Source organism: Rhinatrema bivittatum, chromosome 1, assembly GCF_901001135.1.
Source record: "Rhinatrema bivittatum chromosome 1, aRhiBiv1.1, whole genome shotgun sequence".
In the NCBI taxonomy this organism is placed as follows: Eukaryota; Metazoa; Chordata; class Amphibia; order Gymnophiona; family Rhinatrematidae; genus Rhinatrema; species Rhinatrema bivittatum.
In genome coordinates, this window is record NC_042615.1 from 832,587,474 (window position 1) to 832,607,682 (window position 20,209).

At 45.4% G+C, this 20,209-nt stretch overlaps 1 protein-coding gene across 1 annotated transcript in view; it reads right to left on the bottom strand.

Moving 5' to 3' along the window:
- SPAG8 (sperm associated antigen 8) overlaps positions 1-20,209 on the bottom strand; it is a 130,222-nt gene that overhangs the window by 9,360 nt on the left and 100,653 nt on the right. The window contains exon 6 of the mRNA XM_029583274.1: positions 6,519-6,581. Within this exon, the coding sequence (XP_029439134.1) occupies positions 6,519-6,581 (63 nt within the window). The remainder of the gene's footprint in view (positions 1-6,518; positions 6,582-20,209) is intronic.

The following is a 20,209-nucleotide window of genomic DNA, read 5'->3' on the forward strand; positions in this document are numbered from 1 at the left end:
CATATGTGAGGACTAGCATCCTGCTTGTCCTGGGATAATCATTCGTCTTCTCAAGATAGCACAATAGAGCTTGACGAACTTCTAACCGTTTGAAAGGAGAAAGGAGACATCGACGGATGGAAAAGCTGGAAGCTCAATTGTCTAGTTCACATGAAAAGCAGAAACCACTTTAGGTAAAAAAGAAGTCACTGTCCTCAAAGAAACCCCCGACTGATATCTGAAGGAAGGGATCCTGACAGGACAACGCTTGTAACTCCGAAATCCACCTAGCAGAAAATATCACTACTAAAAAATCTACATTAAGAGTCAAGTCCTTCAGCGTCACTCTTCGGAGAGGCTCAAAAGGCACCGTACGCAAACCTCTGAGAACCAGATTAAGGTTCCAGCAGGGACAAACTCTCCTGACCGGAGGTCACAAATTTCTTGTTCCCCTGAGGAACCTGATAACATCCAGATGCGCCGAAATAGTGGAGTCCCCGATCTTACCACAGAGATAGCCTAAGGCCGCCAGTTGAACTCTAAAGAAGCTGGGAGACAAACCTTTGGAAAACCATCTTGCAGAAAAGACAAAATATCGTGAATGGAGGACTGGAGGGCACGGATTCTATGAGTAGCACACCAAGTCTCGAACACCTTCCATACGCACATGTAAGCCAGATTATTGGACTTCCTCCTGGCTTGCAATAAAGTGGTCACAACCAATTCCAGATAACCTCTACACCTCAACTTCCTCCTCTCAGCTAGACAAAAGTGATCGGCCTGGTCTGAAAATATTGCACCCTGACGAAGTAGGCCTGGCAGATGACCGAAACGAATCAGACCGTCCACCGCCAGGTTGATGAGATCCGCGAACCACGGATGCCGCGGCCACTCCAGAGCGACCAATATCACTTCTCCGCAATGTTTTTCTATGCGACAGAACACCTTGCCCACTAACGGCCAAGGAGGGAACACATAAAGTAGAACCCCCTGAGGCCAAGATAGAATCAGAGCATCAATGCCCTCAGCCTCATGCTGTCGATGTCGACTGAAGAAGTGAAAAGCTTTGGCGTCGCCATTAAATCCATATGAACGGACCCCAACGTCGCCTGATGAGCCGCATCACCGCGTCCGACAATTCCCACTCGCCTGGATCTGAGTCCAACTTAGGAAATCCGCTTGAATGTTTTTGACTCCGGCTATGTGAGATGCAGCAATCCCCTCGAGGTGGGATTCCGCCCAATGCATTAAGACTCGCTACTGCCTTACTCTTGGTGCCACCCTGCCGATTGATATATGCCACTGTTGTCGCATTGTTGGAAGAATCCTCATCGACCGCCCTTTCACTACCGGCAAGAACTCCCTCAAGGCTAGATGGACGCCCTGGTCTCCAAACGGTTGATAGACCACGCAGATTCTCTTGCAGACCAGAGACCCTGGACCGACCAAAGCTGACAAACGGCTCCCCAGCCAGTTAGACTGGCATCTGTAGTAACTATCACCCAGTCTGGGACCTCAAGATCCACCCTGCGAAGGATTGGGAAAGTGGTGCCACCAAGCTAGACTGTCTCTGGCTACACCCTCAAGGGGCAACAGCAAGTGAAATTCCTCAGAGATCGGTTTCCACCAAGCCAAAAGCGTCCTCTGCAACGGTCTCATATGGAAAAACGTCCACAAGAACCAATTCCAAGGTTGAAGTCATGGAACCTAGAACCTGTAAATAATCCCACACCTTGGGAACTCGCGGGTTCAACAACTGGCGGATCTGATCCTGCAAATTGGGCACTCAGTCTTCTGAAAGATAAACCCTGCTGAGCCAAGTGTCGAACCAGGTATTCCAAGGACTGAGTTGGAAACAAATTACTCTTTGCCAGGTTTACGACCCAGCCGAGACTGAAGAACCTTGAGAACGCTGCTGACCCACTGAAGACGGAGAGTTTCCAATTTTGCCTGGATAAGCCAATCATCCAGATATGGATGCATCAAGACCTCCTCCTTCTGAAGCACCGCCACTACCACCACCATCACCTTGGTGAAGATGCGAGGGGCCTGTGGCTAGTCCGAAAGGAAGAGCCCGAAATTGAAAATGCTGGCCCAGCACCATAAAGCGGAGAAAGCGCTGGGAGTCCAGGTGTATTGGAATATGCAGATAGGCCTCCGTGAGATCCAAGGATGCCAGCAAATCCCCCTTGCGAACAGCTGCTATCACTGAACGCAAGGTCTCCATCCGGAAGAGGGGAACTTTGAGGGCCACATTCACCTTCTTCAAATTGAGGATGGGCCGAAATGTGCCCTCCTTCTTTGGGACTACAAAATAGATGGAGTAGCAACCCGTGCAAAGTTCCGTGGTGGGGACAGGAATCACCACTCCCAAGCTCTGGAGACGCGCTAGGGTCTCTCGCACTGCCAACTGCTTGCTCACTGGACCGCAGAGGGAAATTGGAAAAAGATTGCGAATGGGCCAAGCAAAATCTAACACGTAGCCATTTCTTATCACACTGAGAACCCACTGGTCCTGTGTAATTTTAGCCCACTCGTATAAAATTGCGTCAAGCAACCTCCTATAATAGGAATGACGGAGTGGGCCAGCCTCACCTCTTTGTGAGGACCTGCCACCGGCAGCTGAGCCTCCTGCGGCTCCTCGAAAGGACTGCCCCCAAGACTGACCGCGAGAATAAAACTGTCTCTGAGAACCAAGGGTAGGTCTTACTGGTCTTGATCGCCTGTCCAACCGAAACCGAGGCCTAGCCTGAAAAAATCTTTTGGCTTTAGGCCTATCTGAAGGTAAACGGAGCGGCTTGTTATCTCTGACAGATTGAATCAGTTGCTCAAGGTCTTCACCAAACAAAAGGCGACCTTTGAAAGGCAAGGAACCTAACTGCACCTTAGAGGAGACATCTACTGTCCAGTTACGCAGCCAGAGTAGTCTTCTGGCCGCCACAGCTGAAGTCATAGCTCTAGAAGAGGTACATTCCAAATCGTAAAGAGCATCTGCTCCGAAAGCTACTGCCACTTTGATGCGCTCAGCACTGTCTGCCTGCTCTCCAGCCTTGGGAAGGTGATCCTGCAGCTGCTGCACCCAGCGGAGGCACGCACGCTGCATAAAGCTGGAACAAATCGCCGCATGTAAACCTAAAGCCGAGACCTCAAAAACCCACTTGAGGTGCACCTCTAATTTGCGATCTTGCATATCCTTCAAGGCCACAGAACCGACCACCGGAATAGTTGTCCTCTTAGTAACCATAGACACCGCCGCATCAATCTTAGGAAGCGCAAAAGATTCCAAATCCTCCTCCAGAAGGGAATAAAGCTTTCCCATGGTACGAGGGACCTTCAGACCAGCATCAGGCGTACCCCATTCCGCAGTAGCCAACTTGCGAACCGACTTATGGAATGGGAAAGAAACTGGGGGACTCCTCACCCCCATCTAGGACAGGTCCTCACCCTATAAGTCTGCATCGCCCTGGGGCATCTTAACCCCCAGCACTTGAAGGCCAGCAGGAGTAGTAAGACCTCTAGTCCTCCCTTTTAAATAAACGGACCTCCTTCGGGTCCTCTGACCCCTGAGAGTAAGGCACCCCGAGTTGTCCCCAAGACCTGTTTCTCCGGTCATCAGCTCACCTGTACGCGTCGGCAAGTCCTGATCAGGCACCTCCCCAGATAAACTAGGAGCCGTATTTGAATCTGCAGAGCCATCTCTGGGACGATGAGGGCTTTATCGAGGCTGGACCAGAACCATCCCCCGGCAATGAGGCCCCCCCTGGCAGTTCCCCCGGGGTGTGCCTGAACAGACCTGGCCACAGGACTGCCCTAGAGGGCTGCTTGACCCACCAAAAGGCATAGAAGAATGAATTCTAGAGAGAATACTCTCCCTGCCCCAGACCCCCTCAGGGGAAGTAAGCAGGAGGAACAAGCACTATGGCAGCTTCCTTTCTCCCCTGGCCCCTCCCAATCGAAAATTAAGTCGGACCAGGCTGGAGACAAACTTGGAGGACCCTCCCCCACTGCCCCCGATGGTGTGGGAACAGCCGCCGCGAAATCTAAGATGGCCACCGTTCCTGCACCACCGGAGGAAGCAGCAGCAACTAGGACAGGGCCCCGACCTAAAATAGCACTGCAATCCCCGGAGCTGCAATGCTGCTTCGCAGGTGAAGGAGCCCCTGACAAGCCCTCCCCGCCCTCCATACACACTGCACAGAGACCGGCTCGATTGAGCCATGATCTTGCCGAGCTGCAGGCCCTACACGCTGTACCACGCGCCATGAGGGGAAGGGGAAACAGATTACAGGCAACTGACCACCGAAAAAAAAGCAAAAACAAACACCAACAGACCCCCCCCAAATTGGGCCGACCTTAATGGCACAGGAGGAGGAAGTCACCTGCTGAGCTGCTGCCTGTGATTAAACCTGTCCTGCTTTTTTTTTTTTTTTTTAAACAAAAATTTTACCACAAACAAAGGAACTGAGACCTAAACCTGCAATAAAAAAAGACAGGAGGTCACAGAACCAGAGGGCAAGAAATTAAAAAAAAACCCCCAGTGAGCCTGCAACCACCAGAACAGCTTCGTGAGGGGAGGGATATGGACAACCAGATGTACACCCTCTGGGCACACAGACAGGCATACAAAAGGGTGACAACCCCCGACCCGTCCACCTCAACCGGACGGGGTAGGACCTATCAGGCCAAAAAAGAAACCCCCGGAAGGCTCAAAAGAACACAGTCCTAGAAAAAAAAAAGGGAAGAAACACATATCACAGTCTGCCATCTACTGGAGACAGGCTTATGAGGCAGTGTCAGTAAAACTTTCTGTGTCTCCATCTGCTGGCACGGATGCATAAACCCAGGAGTCTGGACTGATCTGGGTGGGTATGTACAGGGAACAGCGTTTAACATTTATTTATTTTATTTAACACTTTTATATACCGACATTAGTGTGCAACATCATACCGGTTTACATCCGAACTGAAAGGTGGAAAGTACATAAAACGGGAACGGGGGGGGGGGGGGGGGAGCAGTGAACCGGGAGAAGCCGGAAACAGAGCAAAAGATATAATGCAAACAATAAGTGATGTACTGCAAATAACAAGAAATAATAACAAAATATAACAAGAAATAGTAAAAAAATATTGACCGATGTTAGGGCCTGAAACCCATCCCTATTACAATGAGCTGCTTTGCATGCATTTGCATATATAAATTGTGCAAATCCATGCAAAGCAGTTTATGCATATCTTAATTCTATGCAAATAAAATAACGTGGCTGACAGGAAAAAAATCAGTCCCGTTATTTTATTGCGTTTGAGGGAGATATAATTATTTTACCAAGGGAGTATCAGGACACTAGTGTGGATCTCCGATGGTCCCATGGTAAAATTTAAAGGACCAAGCAGCCCCAAACCAGAGAAGAGACCTCCTGCCTGTCCTCCTGAGGCAGTGGCAATCCCAAAAATAGTAAAAAGGTTGTGAGATAGAACACCACACCACACCACACCACACCTCCCTTCCCAAACCCCTCCCCTTTGTCTTAACACCACCCCCTTGCCCCAAACAATACCTCTTCCTTTGCAATACCCCCCCCCCCAGCAGCAGCCCCCACCCCTCCCCCCTGTCAAAATGTATAAAAATCCCTGGGATCTAGTGATCGATCCAAGCTCTTCCCCCATTTTCCCATCCAGAAAAAAAGACCCTGGTGGTCTGGGGAGAGGGCAACCTGATTCCCCCATTTCCAGATCTCACTACCCCCTAAAAAGCTTGTTGATCTATAGTGAGGGCCCAGAACACCCCGTACCTCTGGGCCCAAGCAACACCATTTTCAAAAATGGTGCCAACTTCCTTTGCTGTACCATGTGGTAGGGGCAAAGGCTGGACAGTGCCATTTTGGAAAATAATGTTAAAAGGGTCCAGTGCTAGGAAGCACTCCAGGCCCCCACTATAAATCAACGAGTGGAGAGGCTTGGTGGACCATCAGACCCCTTGGATTTTCACAGATTTTGACTGGGAGGGGGCTGCTACTGAGGGGAGTTATTGCAAGGGAGGAGTATTTCTTGGGGCTGTCATCATGAGAGTAGGACTCGTTTTGACATGCAATATTTTGTCACTTGCTTGTCTTGTGATAAAAAATTGCATGGCAACATTTTGTAAGGGATGGGCTAAATTTCACAGTGATGCCACCTCCCCCACCCCACGATATTTCACCCCTCCTGCAATAAAAACATTGTGGCTTGATAAATCTCCCCCTTCGAGTGGTCATGCGTAGAGCTGTCCTATAATTAACCAAATAAAGTTATTTGGCTAACTTTAAGATAGCCGGCTATATTCAATAGTGAAATAGCAAAGTTACCTGGATTACTTTGTTCAGCTAACTTTGCAATCTGGCCTGTGACCGAATATGGACTCTAAGCTTTTTTCACCACTGAGTTGGAGAAAAGCCTTACTGAATCGGGACCCAAATCCAAGTATCACACAGCCCCATTCCCTGACTCCATCAACAGCACCACACCTTGGCATCCTGCAGGACTGTGCCTGAGACATGTACTTACTGTCACTTTGTGCACATTCTCTGTCCAGAAGGTCGTGGGCTGCTCTTTGAGGTAATCATGTTCCTGAGACAAAGGACAGAATACTGAATGAGGGTATATAAAACCAATAAATAAATAAATATGTTGTAAGGAAGCTTATTGTTTGAGGAGTATAAAAAGAGATTTCATACCCTTTCCCCCTCCTGCCTACACACACATTCAACTCCATTGTTACTGTACCATCTCAGTTACCATCTCTCAGTTCCTGCATTTTCATCTGTCATTCAGTTCCTCTTTCGTGCTCCAGCTCACTAGACTCATTTTGTCCTCTCATGTTATACACTTAACCATAGTTACCTTTTCTATGTGCTCTGATCCCTGTAGAGTCAGGACAACCAAAAGAAAGCAGCAGCAGTGCCAAATCTAGACTGATTCTTTACTTTCATAGTTTTGTGGCAAAGACAATATTTTCATATATTGATCTGATCTCATTTTGTTCCTCCATGTACTTTACTTGTTCATGATTCTCCTCCTGACTCTGTGCTCCATCTGTGAATAATATCCAGATCTCTGTCTCCTTTCCATCACTTATACCGGATGTCAGCCAGCTCTCTCCCGCTGAATCACCATAAAACAGATGTTCTACTGTTCATATCCTGCTCAGTGGCTGCCTCTGCCGTAGCTCTGAGGTTGAACAAAGTTAGGGCAGAGGCAGCCACTGAAAATATTGGAGTGAGATTCACCCACCTAAGAATAGCAATGAGTATCCCCTGATGAAATACTAAGTTTTGAATCGTGCCACATTGGGATTTACAAATTTGAGTGGGATAGCATTTAAGATGGCGATTTTAATATGCACTGTAAGAAAAATTCCCAAAAAAATATAACACAGGATTTTGGAAAAATTAACTGGTAGTTAATGATTAAGACAAGCCATGGTAACCTGGATGGCACTTATGATGTCAATGCATGAAACTACAATTTTCCATTTATAAATATTTTTTCATACAGTCAATGACTTAGATTTAGAGTGAGAGGAGTGGAGTAAGAGCTGCGTTGGATTCTTTTCTGATCTCACCAGTGAGATTCTATTGCCTGGCCCTGATCCTGTGTTTCCTGGTTCATGTTCCAGTCCTGGTCTTTGGGTTCTTCCTGGCTCCTGCTTCTGTCTGGAAAGTCCTGGCAGCTGCCTGCACCCAAGGCTTCAACCTATGGAGTATGCTGGCTGCTTCAGATCACCTGGCCTCTTCAAGGTACACCCCTGCCTAGTCACCATACCTCCTCTCCTTCCCCTGCAAAGTAGGCTGTGATACCACCTCTTGTTTAAAATGCAGCTCCCATTGTCATTTTGAACAGGAGACCGCCACACTTTGTCCACTGCAGAGCTTATCTGACTCTGTATATTTATTTTATTTATTTATTTGTTTGGGGTTTTTATATACCGGTATTCGTCGAGACATTATATCGGTTTACATGTAACTTATAACAGCAGGGAAATACAATAAAACAGGGAGATAGGTGAAACTTGGAGAGTATACAGAGGTATTATAACATGCTTTGGAAAGATCAAGTAGATAATAAATATAAGCAATTAACATGGAATTGCTGATAATAAGTAAAACATGGAGTTGCGGATAATATATAACATGGCTAATAAAATAACATGGAGTTGCGGATAATAAATATAAGTTAATACATAAATAGATATATCTTTGCGGGAAGACTATACACGAACGATGAGAAGCTAAAGGTACTGGCAAGGGGGGGGGAGGGGTGGAGGAGAGCATTGGCAGGGGTGGTGGGGTAATCTAGTTATTCCGGGAAGGCTTGTTTGAAAAGCCAGGTTTTCAGCTTCTTTTTGAATTGTTGAGTGCTTATTTCTAGTCGAATGTCTGGTGGCATAGTGTTCCAGTGAGTGGGACCTGCTATAGAGAATGCTCGCAGTTTAGTGGATGTTAACCGATAGGTCTTGTGTGGGGGATGTGAAGAGTGCCTTTGTATACTGATCTGGAGGGGTGCTTGGAGGCATGTAGGCGAATTTTGTTGTTGGTCCATTTAATGTTACTGTTGTGGATGGATTTATGTATAATGGATAAGTTTTTGTAGAGGATGCGGTATACAACTGGGAGCCAGTGTAACTCCTTAAGGATTGGTGTGATGTGTTCGTTTTGGTTGGTATTCTGGCTGTAGTGTTTTGGAGTATTTGCAGGGGTTTGATGTAGGAGGCGGGGAGGCCTAGGAGGATAGAATTGCAATAGTCAATTTTTGTCAGGATAATAGCCTGTAGTACGGTGCGGAAGTCGTTGAAGTGGAGGGGTTTAATTTTCTTAAGGATGTGAAGCTTGAAGAATGATTCCTTTATTGTGGTGCTAATGAATTTTTTATAGTTGAGTTGGTTTTCGATGGTGACTCCCAGGCTACGTGCGTGTGGTTGGAATTGGATGGTGTTAATGTGTTGGTTATTGTGTGTCATGAGCTTGGAGGAGTTTTGTTGCGAGATAAGGATGAGCTCTGTTTTCATTGTGTGTGGGGGTTAGGAGTTTGGCTTTCTGGCAGTTGGCAGGCCACGTCAGAAGCTAAAATCTATCGCCACGTCTAACTGTCTTTTCCTTGGGCCTACGCTTAGTGCATAGGAAATGTCACGTTCCGACCGCAGCAAGCTTTAGCAAGTAACAGCCTTCATCTGCCACTGGCTACACAGGAAATCAGTCTGCAGTAAACATATCTAGTGCAAGCTTTTGCAACCCCCAGAACAGCTCATGGCCTACTTGCCTTTCACACCTAGATAGCTCAGTACAATTGCCTCACGACCAGCTAATGACCTCCCCCCTCCCTGCCTGCAGACTGACCGCTTGCACCTACTGCCCACTTGCGCCTACTTAGTAAAAGGTCAGCACAAACATTTATGGTGGAAAAACACTGTGTGACGTATGTATCCTATGCTATGCGATGAAATCATTTACAATAAAAGGAGAGGCTTCCCAGAAGCCGGGAGCACGCTTCACCATGAATACTGTCTGAGGTGTCTTCATTGCTATTGCTACAATTGTGTTCAGAGCGAGGTGAAGGTTGGTGAGTAGGTGGTCTATTGCACTAAGGCAGTTCTCCCATGTTTTGATGGCTTTGGGTAACGATTCTTGGATGAAGATGAGAATTTGGACATTGTCCGCATATAGGAAGTGAGGAAGGCCTAGGTCTGTAAGAAGCTGGCAGAGAGGGAGGAGGTAGATGTTAAACAATGTGGATGAGAGGGAAGAACCTTGGGGAACCCCTTGGGTGAGTTGGGTGGGTGATGATTCGGAGTTTCCGATTTTGACCACATAGCGCCTATTCTTAAGGTAAGAGGTGAACCAGCGGAGGGTTGCACCAGTGACACCGATTTCGGAGAGGCGACTGATTAGGATGTCATGGTTGATGGTGTCAAAGGCTGCTGAGATGTCAAGTAATGCCAAGATGTAGGAGTGACCTTGGTCAATTCCTTTTAGTATGGTGTCCGTAAGGGAGAGCTGTGTTAAGTGTTAAGGAATTTCCGGAATCCGAATTGGCTGTTAGCAAGTGTATCATGTGTTTCAAGGTAGTCTGAGAGTTGGGCATTGACTATTTTTTCCCTGACTTTTGCCAGGAATGGGAGGTTGGAAATGGGACGGTTGTTGGCTAGGTCTGAGGTGTCGAGGTTGGGTTTTTTTAGGATGGGTTTTACCATAGCAAGTTTTCGTGCGTCTGAAACTATCCCGGAGGTGAGCGAACAATTGATTATTTGTGCTAAGGCAGGGGTAGGGAACCTATGGCTTGCGAGCCAGATGTGGCTCTTTTGATGGCTGCATCTGGCTCGCAGACAAATCTTTAATAAAAAAGTAAAAATCTTAACAAAAACCCCCACCCCCCAAGACCTGCCAAAAGCCCCTGGAGGTCCAGCGGGGGTCCAGGAGTGGTCCGGGAGCGATCTCCTGGACTTGGGCTGTCGGCTGCCAGTAGTCAAAATGGCGCCGACAGCCCTTTGCCCTCACTATGTCACTGGAGTCGACCAATGGCGGCGGTAGCCCCTGTGACATAGTAAGGGCAAAGGGTTGTCGGCTGCCAGTAATCAAAATGACGTCGACGGCCCTTTGCCCTCACTATGTCACAGGGGCTACCGCTGCCATTGATCGACCCCAGTGACATAGTGAGAGCAAAGAGCCGTCGGCGCCATTTTGACTACTGGCAGCCGACAGCCCAAGTCCAGGAGATCGCTCCCGGACCACTCCTGGACCCCCGCTGGACCACCAGGGACTTTTGGCAGGTCTTGGGGTGGGGGGTTGTAGTAAATTAATTTTGGAGGTCTTGGGGGGCGTCAGGAGGGTGGAGGGTTTTATTAGATTTTTACTTTTTTATTAAAGATTTGTATGCGAGCCCTGGACCCCCGCTGGACCACCAGGGACTTTTGGCAGGTCTTGGGGGGGGGGGGGTCAGGAGGGTGGGGGGTTGTAGTAAATTAATTTGGCAGGTCTTGGGGGGGTCAGGAGGGTGGGGGATTGTAGTAAATTAATTTTGGAGATCTTGGGGGGTGTCAGGAGGGTGGGCGTTTTTGTTAGATTTTTACTTTTTTATTAAAGATTTGTCTGCGAGCCCTGGACCCCCGCTGGACCACCAGAGACTTTTGGCAGGTCTTGGGGGGGGGGGTGTCAGGAGGGTGGGGGGTTGTAGTAAATTAATTTGGCAGGTCTTGGGGGGGGCATCAGGAGAGTAGGGGGTTGTAGTAAATTAATTTGGTAGGTCTTGTATGGCTCTCACGGAATTACATTTTAAAATATGTGGCGTTCATGGCTCTCTCAGCCAAAAAGGTTCCCGACCCCTGTGCTAAGGGCTTGGCGATTATGTTTGGGATGTCTAGTAGGGCTTTGGAGGGTAATGTGTCGTAGGGGTGTGAGGAGGGTTTGAGCTTTTTTAGTACAGTTTCAATTTCTATTGCTGAGGTTGTGTCTAGAATGTCCAAGGGAGGGTACTTGTTACTACGTATAGGGAATGCTGCAGGGGAGGGGGGTGGGGAATCGTAGCAGGAGATTCTTTATCTTATATTCAATTAAACATTTTCAGCCAGATTTTAAAAGCCCTACGTGCGCACATTCCAGCCTTTACACACGTGGCTGGATCTTGTGCGCACCGAGCAAATTTTTTAAGAGGCCCAGCCACATATGTAAAGGCCGGTACATGAATAAGTGCTGGGCCTCTTTGAAGGGGCGGACCAGGGGCGTGTTCTGGGTGGGGGGGCGGGCCAGGACAGCACCATTGTTGGCTGTCCCGAAGACTCACGCGCCGGCAGCCAGCTGGTGCACGCAACTTACTTCAGCTCGGGAACTGAAGTAAGTTGCAAAACAAAGAAAAAAAAAAAAAGGTAGGGTTTAAGGAGTGGGGAGGAGAGGAGAGGGGAAGAGGGAGGGAGTTTAGATAGGGAGTAGGGAAGTTCCTTCCCACTCCGCTCCCTAATTGGAACAGACTAGGAGGGAACTGGGGACGGCCCGAATGCGTCACCGTGCGGAGGTTGCATAATTTCTCCCCCCATTGCGCGGACCGCCCACACATACACGTGCAACTTATAAAATCTGGTGCACGTGTGCACGCCTGGAAGCACACGCACATAGACACACGCACACACTTTATAAAATCTACCCCTTTATCGATTTATTTAAATTTAATATCCCACCTTTCTCTTTCATCTCAGAGCAGGTTAGAATAACATATAATAGAAAATAACTTCAGTACAAAAATCACAAAAAAAAATACCATTCTGATCTTAACTTTTTTCCTATTTGGTGTCTTCCACATTTGTATTGAAATCTTGGATCCTTTATTATTCTCTTTTCTGTTCCTTTGTGCTCTTTCAAATTCTGGTCTTTTTTTGTTTGTTTTTAGAGTTCCAATTCTGTGGATATGTTTTAGCTCAATTCACTATTAGATTAATTCTTCTCCATCATGTGGCTAATGAACAGTTAATAGTTTTTATACTAACCAATGTTCTCCTGTGATAAAACATCCAACCTAAAGTGAAAGCAGGATTAGGCAATAAAGCCACTTCTAATGCAGACAAGGTTACAACATGCTAAGTGCTTCAGGAGGCAGAGATGTGGCACTGAAAAGCTTCTCATGCAGGAGCACAAACAAATAGATCAAACAGTGAGTCTATAGACTGTGAACCACTAATCTTAGAAGAGATAAGAACTGTGGTCAGCCAAGCCTTCTCATTACTTTATGCATGCTTTCAACTGTAGCTCTTCATTGCACTTTTTGTCTGTATTAATACAAAAATCTAGAATATGAGGGCAGACTGTAAGGCCCATCTAGGCGATCAAATTTACTTCCCGATGCAATGCCATAAAGTTGCGTTTGCTGTTTGAGTGCATACAAAAAGCACCCTGTGTAGTGCAAAACATCAGGAGGAGCTTTGCTGGCTCCATTGCCAGTTAGCAGACTTTGACCAGCTTTTCAAAAAAGCTATTTTTATTGGCTAATACTGTTTTTATATTGCACGTTATATTGCATGGTTTACATTCAGCATTGCTCCAGCTGCATGCATGTTGCCTGTTATTGTGAACTAGCATTTTTATACAGTCCTATAAATTTGTCTGTTTAAATTCATTCATTTTCCTTTTATCTTTTCTTTTTTGCAATCCTACTTTTCATCTAATCAATCTGGTAAAATAGAGAAACAAGGGCAAAAATAAGGATGATAAAAGCAAAGGTGAAAGAAAAGACAATAAAAGAAGCATTTCAAACTGTTCCAGCTGTGGTGCCAGGTCTCAGTGGGTCTGTTGCCTCCCTCAACAGCATCTGATAAGACCCATCCTGTCTCCACCTCCAAGGTTGGCATGGCTTCCTAAGGGCATGTTCCTTAGTTTGCAACTGTTTTGGGGAACTTTATTTTTGTTAGCCATTGTGTCTGGATTTGTGAATTCTCTTCAGTTACTCAATCTGGTTACAGGATCATCCATGTCTACTGTCTCTCTTATTCCTATAAGCCAGGGTAAGAACATAAGAAAATGCCATACTGGGTCAGACCAAGGGTCCATCAAGCCCAGCATCCTGTTTCCAACAGTGGCCAATCCAGGCCATAAGAACCCGGCAAGTATCCAAAAAAGCAAGTTTGCTTACCGTAAACGGTGTTTTTGTAGATAGCAGGATGAATTAGCCATGCTGTCATGGGATCTGTCAATCAGGTCCAGGAGACGGAGCTTGTCAAAGCAGAGATTAGATTTTTGCTCTCTGCGGCTGCGCGTGTGTTTCCGCGCAGGAAAGTAACAGAATCTCCTCAGTCTGTGATTAAGCTGTAATGTAGTCAAAGAATCAGCGACAGCCAGGGAGGAGGGTGGGTCAGCATGGCTAATTCATCCTGCTATCTACGGAAACATCATTTATGGTAAGCAAACTTGCTTTTTCCCGTTGATAGCAGGGCTGAATTAGCCATGCTGTCATGGGAGTACCAAGCTCCCGATCACGTTGTTTATGATATATATATTTGTACGTGATCTTTAACAATGTGGCAGTCACCGAATACAAGTGGATAGAGATTGCAGGATTGCATGCCCTATCTTCGCGTCAGTGGCTGTTTGTTGATCAAGGCAGTACTGAGATGTGAAGGTATGGAGCGATGACCATGTAGCTACCTTACAAATATCTATGGGTTGTACATTCTTAAGGTGTGCCAAGGAGGCCGCCACTGCTCTGACTTGGTGAGCTTTAGGATGAGAGTGTAGCTGTAAATTCTGTTTATCATAACAGAATTTGATGCACTGTGCTATCCAGCTAGAGTGCGTTTAGCTACTGGTAGTCCAGGAGCCTTTGGGTCAAAAGAGACAAAGAGCTGAGAAACACGGGAGTCCGAGTTTGTCCTTTCTTTGTAGTATGCTAAAGTTCTTTTGCAATCTAGTGTGTGCAGTAATTTTTCCCTGTCATTTGCATGAGGTTTAGAGAAAAAGGTGGGTAATTCCATGGTCTGATTGAGATGGAATTGAGAAACCACTTTTGGTAGGAAGGATGGGTGAGTTCGGAGAACCACCTTTTCGTGATGAAATTGCAAATATGGAGAATAAGGGACCAAGGCCTGTAATTCACTTACTCTTCATGCCGATGTTACTGCAACCAGGAATACAACTTTCCATGTGAGGTATTTAGAACATAAGAACATGCCATACTGGGTCAGACCAAGGGTCCATCAAGCCCAGCATCCTGTTTCCAACAGTGGCCAATCCAGGCCATAAGAACCTGGCAAATACCCAAAAACTAAGTCTATTCCATGTTACCGTTGCTAGTAATAGCGGTGGTTATTATCTAAGTCAACTTAATTAATAGCAGGTAATGGACTTCTCCTCCAAGAACTTATCCAATCCTTTTTTAAACACAGCTATACTAACTGCACTAACCACATCTTCTGGCAACAAATTCCAGAGTTTAATTGTGCGTTGAGTGAAAAAGAACTTTCTCCGATTAGTTTTAAATGTGCCACATGATAACTTCATGGAGTGCCCCCTAGTCTTTCTATTATCCGAAAGAGTAAAAAACAGATTCACATCTACCTGTTCTAGACCTCTCATGATTTTAAACACCTCTAACATATCCCCCCTCAGCCTGTCTCTTCTCCAGCTGAAAAATCCTAACCTCTTTAATCTTTCCTCATAGGGGAGCTGTTCCATTCCCTTTATCATTTTGGTCGCCCTTCTCTGTACCTTCTCCATCGCAATTATATCTTTTTTGAGATGCGGCAACCAGAATTGTACACAGTATTCAAGGTGCGGTCTCACCATGGAGCAATACAGAGGCATTATGACATTTTCTGTTTTATTCACCATTCCCTTTCTAATAATTACCAACATTCTGTTTGCTTGTTTGATTGCCGCAGCACACTGAATTGACGATTTCAATGTGTTATCCACTATGACGCCTGGATCTCTTTCTTGGGTAGTAGCACCTAATATGGAACCTAACATTGTGTAACTATAGCATGGGTTATTTTTCCCTATATGCATCACCTTGCACTTGTCCACATTAAATTTCATCTGCCATTTGGATGCCCAATCTTCCAGCCTCACAAGGTCTTCCTGCAATTTATCACAATCTGCTTGTGATTTCACTATTCTGAACAATTTTTTATCATCTGCAAACTTGTTTACCTCACTTGTCGTATTTCTTTCCAGATCATTTATAAATATATTGAAAAGTAAGGGTCCCAATACAGATCCCTGAGGCACTCCACTGCCAACACCCTTCCACTGAGAAAAAAGTCCATTTAATCCTACTCTCTGTTTCCTGTCTTTTAGCCAGTTTGTAATCCACGAAAGGACATCGCCACCTATCCCATGACTTTTTATTTTTCCTAGAAGCCTCTCATGAGGAACTTTGTCAAATGCCTTCTGAAAATCCAAGTACACTACATCTACAGGTTCACCTTTATCCACATGTTTATTAACTCATAAGAACATGCCATACTGGGTCAGACCATCAAGCCCAGCATCCTGTTTCCAACAGTGGCCTTGCCAGGTTCTTATGGCCTGGATTGGCCACTGTTGGAAACAGGATGCTGGGCTTGATGGAACCTTGGTCCATGGGTTCAAACGGGAAAAGCATAAGCTGTTCCAGAACTATGTTAAGGTTCCATGGAACTGGAGGCTTAGAGATCAGAGGACAAAGGTGAGTTAACCCCTTAATGAAACGAGATAGTAAGGGGTGATTGGATATTGGCATATTGTTAACTGGTCTATGATATGCCCCTATGGCACTGAGATGAACTCTAATGGATGATGTTGCTAGACCAGCTACGTATAGTGTATGTAGATAATCCATGAGCAATTCAGGTGAGCAGTCCAATGGTGGTACACTTTTGGAAGTGCACCAGGTAGAGTAGCGTTTCCATTTATAGCTATAATCTTTCCTCATTGAGAGTTTCCTGGATTTTAACAAGATGAATTGTGCCGAAGTGGAAACTCCTTGTTCTGTTAAAAGGAGCCTATCAATCTCCACGCTGTCAAGTGGAGAGATAAGTGTAGTGGGTGTAAAGGTGTCCCTTGATCTTGGTAGAGAAGATCTTGGCGATTCGGTAATCAAATTGGGTCCATGATGGATAGTTGGAGAAGGAAACTGTACTATGGTTGCCTTGGCCAGGCCGGGGCGATGAGTATCAGTTGGGCTTTGTCTGCTATGCACTTTTGAATTGTCCTTGTTATGAGTGGTATGGGAGGAAAGGCATTCAGGAGGCCTGTCATCCACGGGATGAGGAAAGGCATCTTGAGCAATCCTGAATTGGCTTGGTCTTATCAAGCAGAATTTGGGAACCTGAGCATTGATTTCCGTTGCAAAGAGATCTATTGAAGGCGTCCCCCACTGCATGAAGATTTATTTATTTATTTATTTTTATTTTATTTATTTATTTGTGTTTTTCTATACCGGCATTCACGGAAGTTCGTATCATGTCGGTTTACATAAAACAAGGGGTGAGCAATACATTATAACGTACATAGCTAAAACGTAAGAGTATACATTACAAAAGTATAACAAGTGCATAGAAGAAAAAGTTACAATAAAACAGGGGTTATTCTAACTGGGATTAGAGTTAGAGGAGAGATAAAAAGTTTAACAAGAAGTAAAACCTTGTAGTGATTGGTTGGTATTGTCTGTTTCAGTTTAATAGAAGATGCTCAGTGTTGCTGCATTTGATGGAAGTGAATCATTAAGGGTCCGGAAATGCTTTCATGAACAGCCATGTTTTAAGTCTCTTCCTGAAGGTTGGAAGACATGGTTCCTGTCGTAATTCTAAGGGGATTGAGTTCCATAGTGGGGGACCTGCTGTGGAGAAGGCCCGATCTCTCAATGTTATATGCTGGGTAGTATTGTTGTGAGGTACTTGTAGATATTCTCTATATGCTTCTCTGATGGGTCTGTTGGAGGAGTGTTTTTTGAGAGCTATTTGTAGATGGAGTGGAGCCAGTCCATGGATATTTTTGTAGATTGTGGTGAGGGACATGAATTATTCTGTAGTGGATTGGTAACCAGTGAAGGTCTTTGAGGACTGGTGTAATGTGATCTCTTCTCCTTTTGTTTGTTAGAATTCTTGCTGCCGTGTTCTGTATCATTTGGAGAGGTTTAGTGTGGGATGATGGGAGGCCTAGTAGGATAGAGTTGCAGTAATCAATTTTCGCAAATATTATTGCTTGGAGCACTGTTCTATAATCATGGAAATGAAATAGGGGTTTTATTCTTTTTAATACGTGCAGTTTGTGGAAGCAGTCTTTGGTTGTTTGGTTGATAAACGATTTTAAATTTAGCCGGTTGTCTATAGAAACTCCTAAATCTCTTACTTTTGAGATTTGCAAGTTGGCTGGCGGGTTTGTAGTGATTTTGCAATTATCTGGAGAGATTAGCATGAATTCGCTTTTTGATTGGTTTAGAATAAGATTTAAGCTGGATAAGAGATCGTTAATTTCTTGAAAACAGTTTTCCCAAAGTTCTAGAGCTTTAGTGATGGATTCTTTGATGGGGATCACAATCTGGACATCGTCGGCGAATATGAAGTGTTTTAGGTTCAATTTGTTTAGCAGTTGGCAAAGCGGGAGAAGGTATAAGTTGAAAAGTGTTGGTGAGAGGAACTCCTTGTGAAGATGGGTATCTGGGGGATTCTTTGTTGTGGATTTTAACTTTGAAACCTCTGTTTTCTAAGAATGTCTTGAACCATGTTAGTGCTGATCCTGCAATACCGATGTTCGCCAGTTGCTTTAGTAATATGGCGTGGTTAACAGTATCGAAAGCTGCCGATAGATCCAATAAAATCAGTAGGAAGGCCTGTCCTTTGTCGAGGCCCAATATAATGTAGTCAGTCAGTGAGATTAGAAGGGATTCTGTGCTTGAAGCTTTTCTGAAACCGAATTGAGTAGGGAATAGAATTTTGTGTTCTTCTATGTATTCAGATAGTTGTGTGTTAACTAGTTTCTCCATCACCTTGGCAATGAAAGGCAGATTGGAGATTGGACGGAAGTTGTTAGGATCTTTGGGGTCCAAGTTAGGCTTCTTGAGGAGCGGTTTAATGGATGCTAGTTTGAGGTCGTCTGGATAGAAACCCTGGGTGAATGAGCAGTTTATGATGTCCGCTAGGGTTTTGGTTATGGTGTCCGGGATTAGCAGTAGTAGTTTAGATGGGATCTGGTCTAGTGGATGAGATGAGGGTTTCATTTTCTTAAGAAGTGTTTGGATCTCTGAGGAAGTGGTGAGTTCAAGAGACTGGAGGGAGATGTCTTTATTATGGAGTGCGTAATTGCTGGCTGGTGTGCCTGTATTAGGCTTTAATTGTGTTAGCAGGTTTATGATTTTCTTACTGAAGAAGAATGCCAGCTCATCAGCTTTTGTTTGAGCTTGGTTAGGTGGTATGTCAGGAGGGTTGGCCTGAGTTAGATTGGAGACAAATGTGAATAGCGCTTTGGAGTCGAATATAATGTCATGAATCTTATGTGTGTAGAAGTCCCTTTTTGTTTTTAAAGTGGAGCTCTTGTATGATTGGAGGGCGAGTTTGTATGTAGAAAGTGTAAAGGGGGAAGGGGCTTTACGCCATTTACTTTCTTTTTGACGCAGGTTAAGTTTGAGGTTTTTAAGTTCGTTAGTAAACCATGGCTGTCTTTTTGACTCGCCTTGTTTGACTTTTTTTGTTGTCCACGGACAAAGTTTGTTTGCCACAGTTTCTGTTATAGTAGACCAGGAATTTATGGCTGCATTAGGTGATGTGACGTCTATGTGTGAGAGTTCCGTGATTAGATGATTGCTGAGCGACTTCCAAATTGATGTCTTGGGCGACTTCCAAATTGAGTGCCCATTCGTGAGGATGAAATATGCGGCTTAGTCTGTCCGCGCTTGTATTTGCCACACCTGGTAGGTAAGTTGCTTGCAGATGTATGCAATTTTGGTGAGCAAAGATGTATGCAATTTGATGTTCAAAGACTGACAGGGTCTCCTTGCAAAGGGACCACGAACCGGACCCTCCTTGTTTGTTGATGTAAAACATTGCCACTTGATTGTCTGTAAAGATCATGACCCTGTGACCTTTCAGGTTGTCTTGAAACACTTGCAGTGCATTCCAAATCGCTCTGAGTTCTAATAAATTTATCTGTAGGTTTTGCTCCGAGATTGTCCATAACCCTTGCGTTTCATAAATCTCGAGATGTGCACCCCCATCCCTTGCGAGACGCATCTGTAGTTAATACTGCGTTGTGAGGAGGGGAACTGAACAATGCTCCCTTGGACAGGGTGGAGTCTAGAAGCCACCATGTTATGTCCTTTTTCATCTCGGAGGTCAACAATAACTTCTGTGTCAACGGTTGTGAGTGTTGTTTGCACTGACATTTTAGTCCCCATTGCAGGCGTCTCATGTGTAGCCTGGTGTTGAGAACCGTGAAAATAGCCGCCGCCATGTGGCCTAAGAGTACTAAAATTTGTCTCGCCGAAGGTCTCTGAGTATGGTTCAACACATGGATAAGATGACGCAATTGTGATATCCTGTCGTTTGGTAGGTATGCCCGGCTGCAAGTGGTGTCCAGGTATGCTCCTATGAATAGTAGCTGCTGTGTCGGTTGTAGGTGTGATTTCTGAAAATTGATCACTAATCCTAATTCCTGTAAGCATTGTATCACCTGACGGAGGTGATCGAGCAATATGTTTGGAGCTGAGGCGATTATGAGCCAATCGTCCAGATATGAGAAGATGGA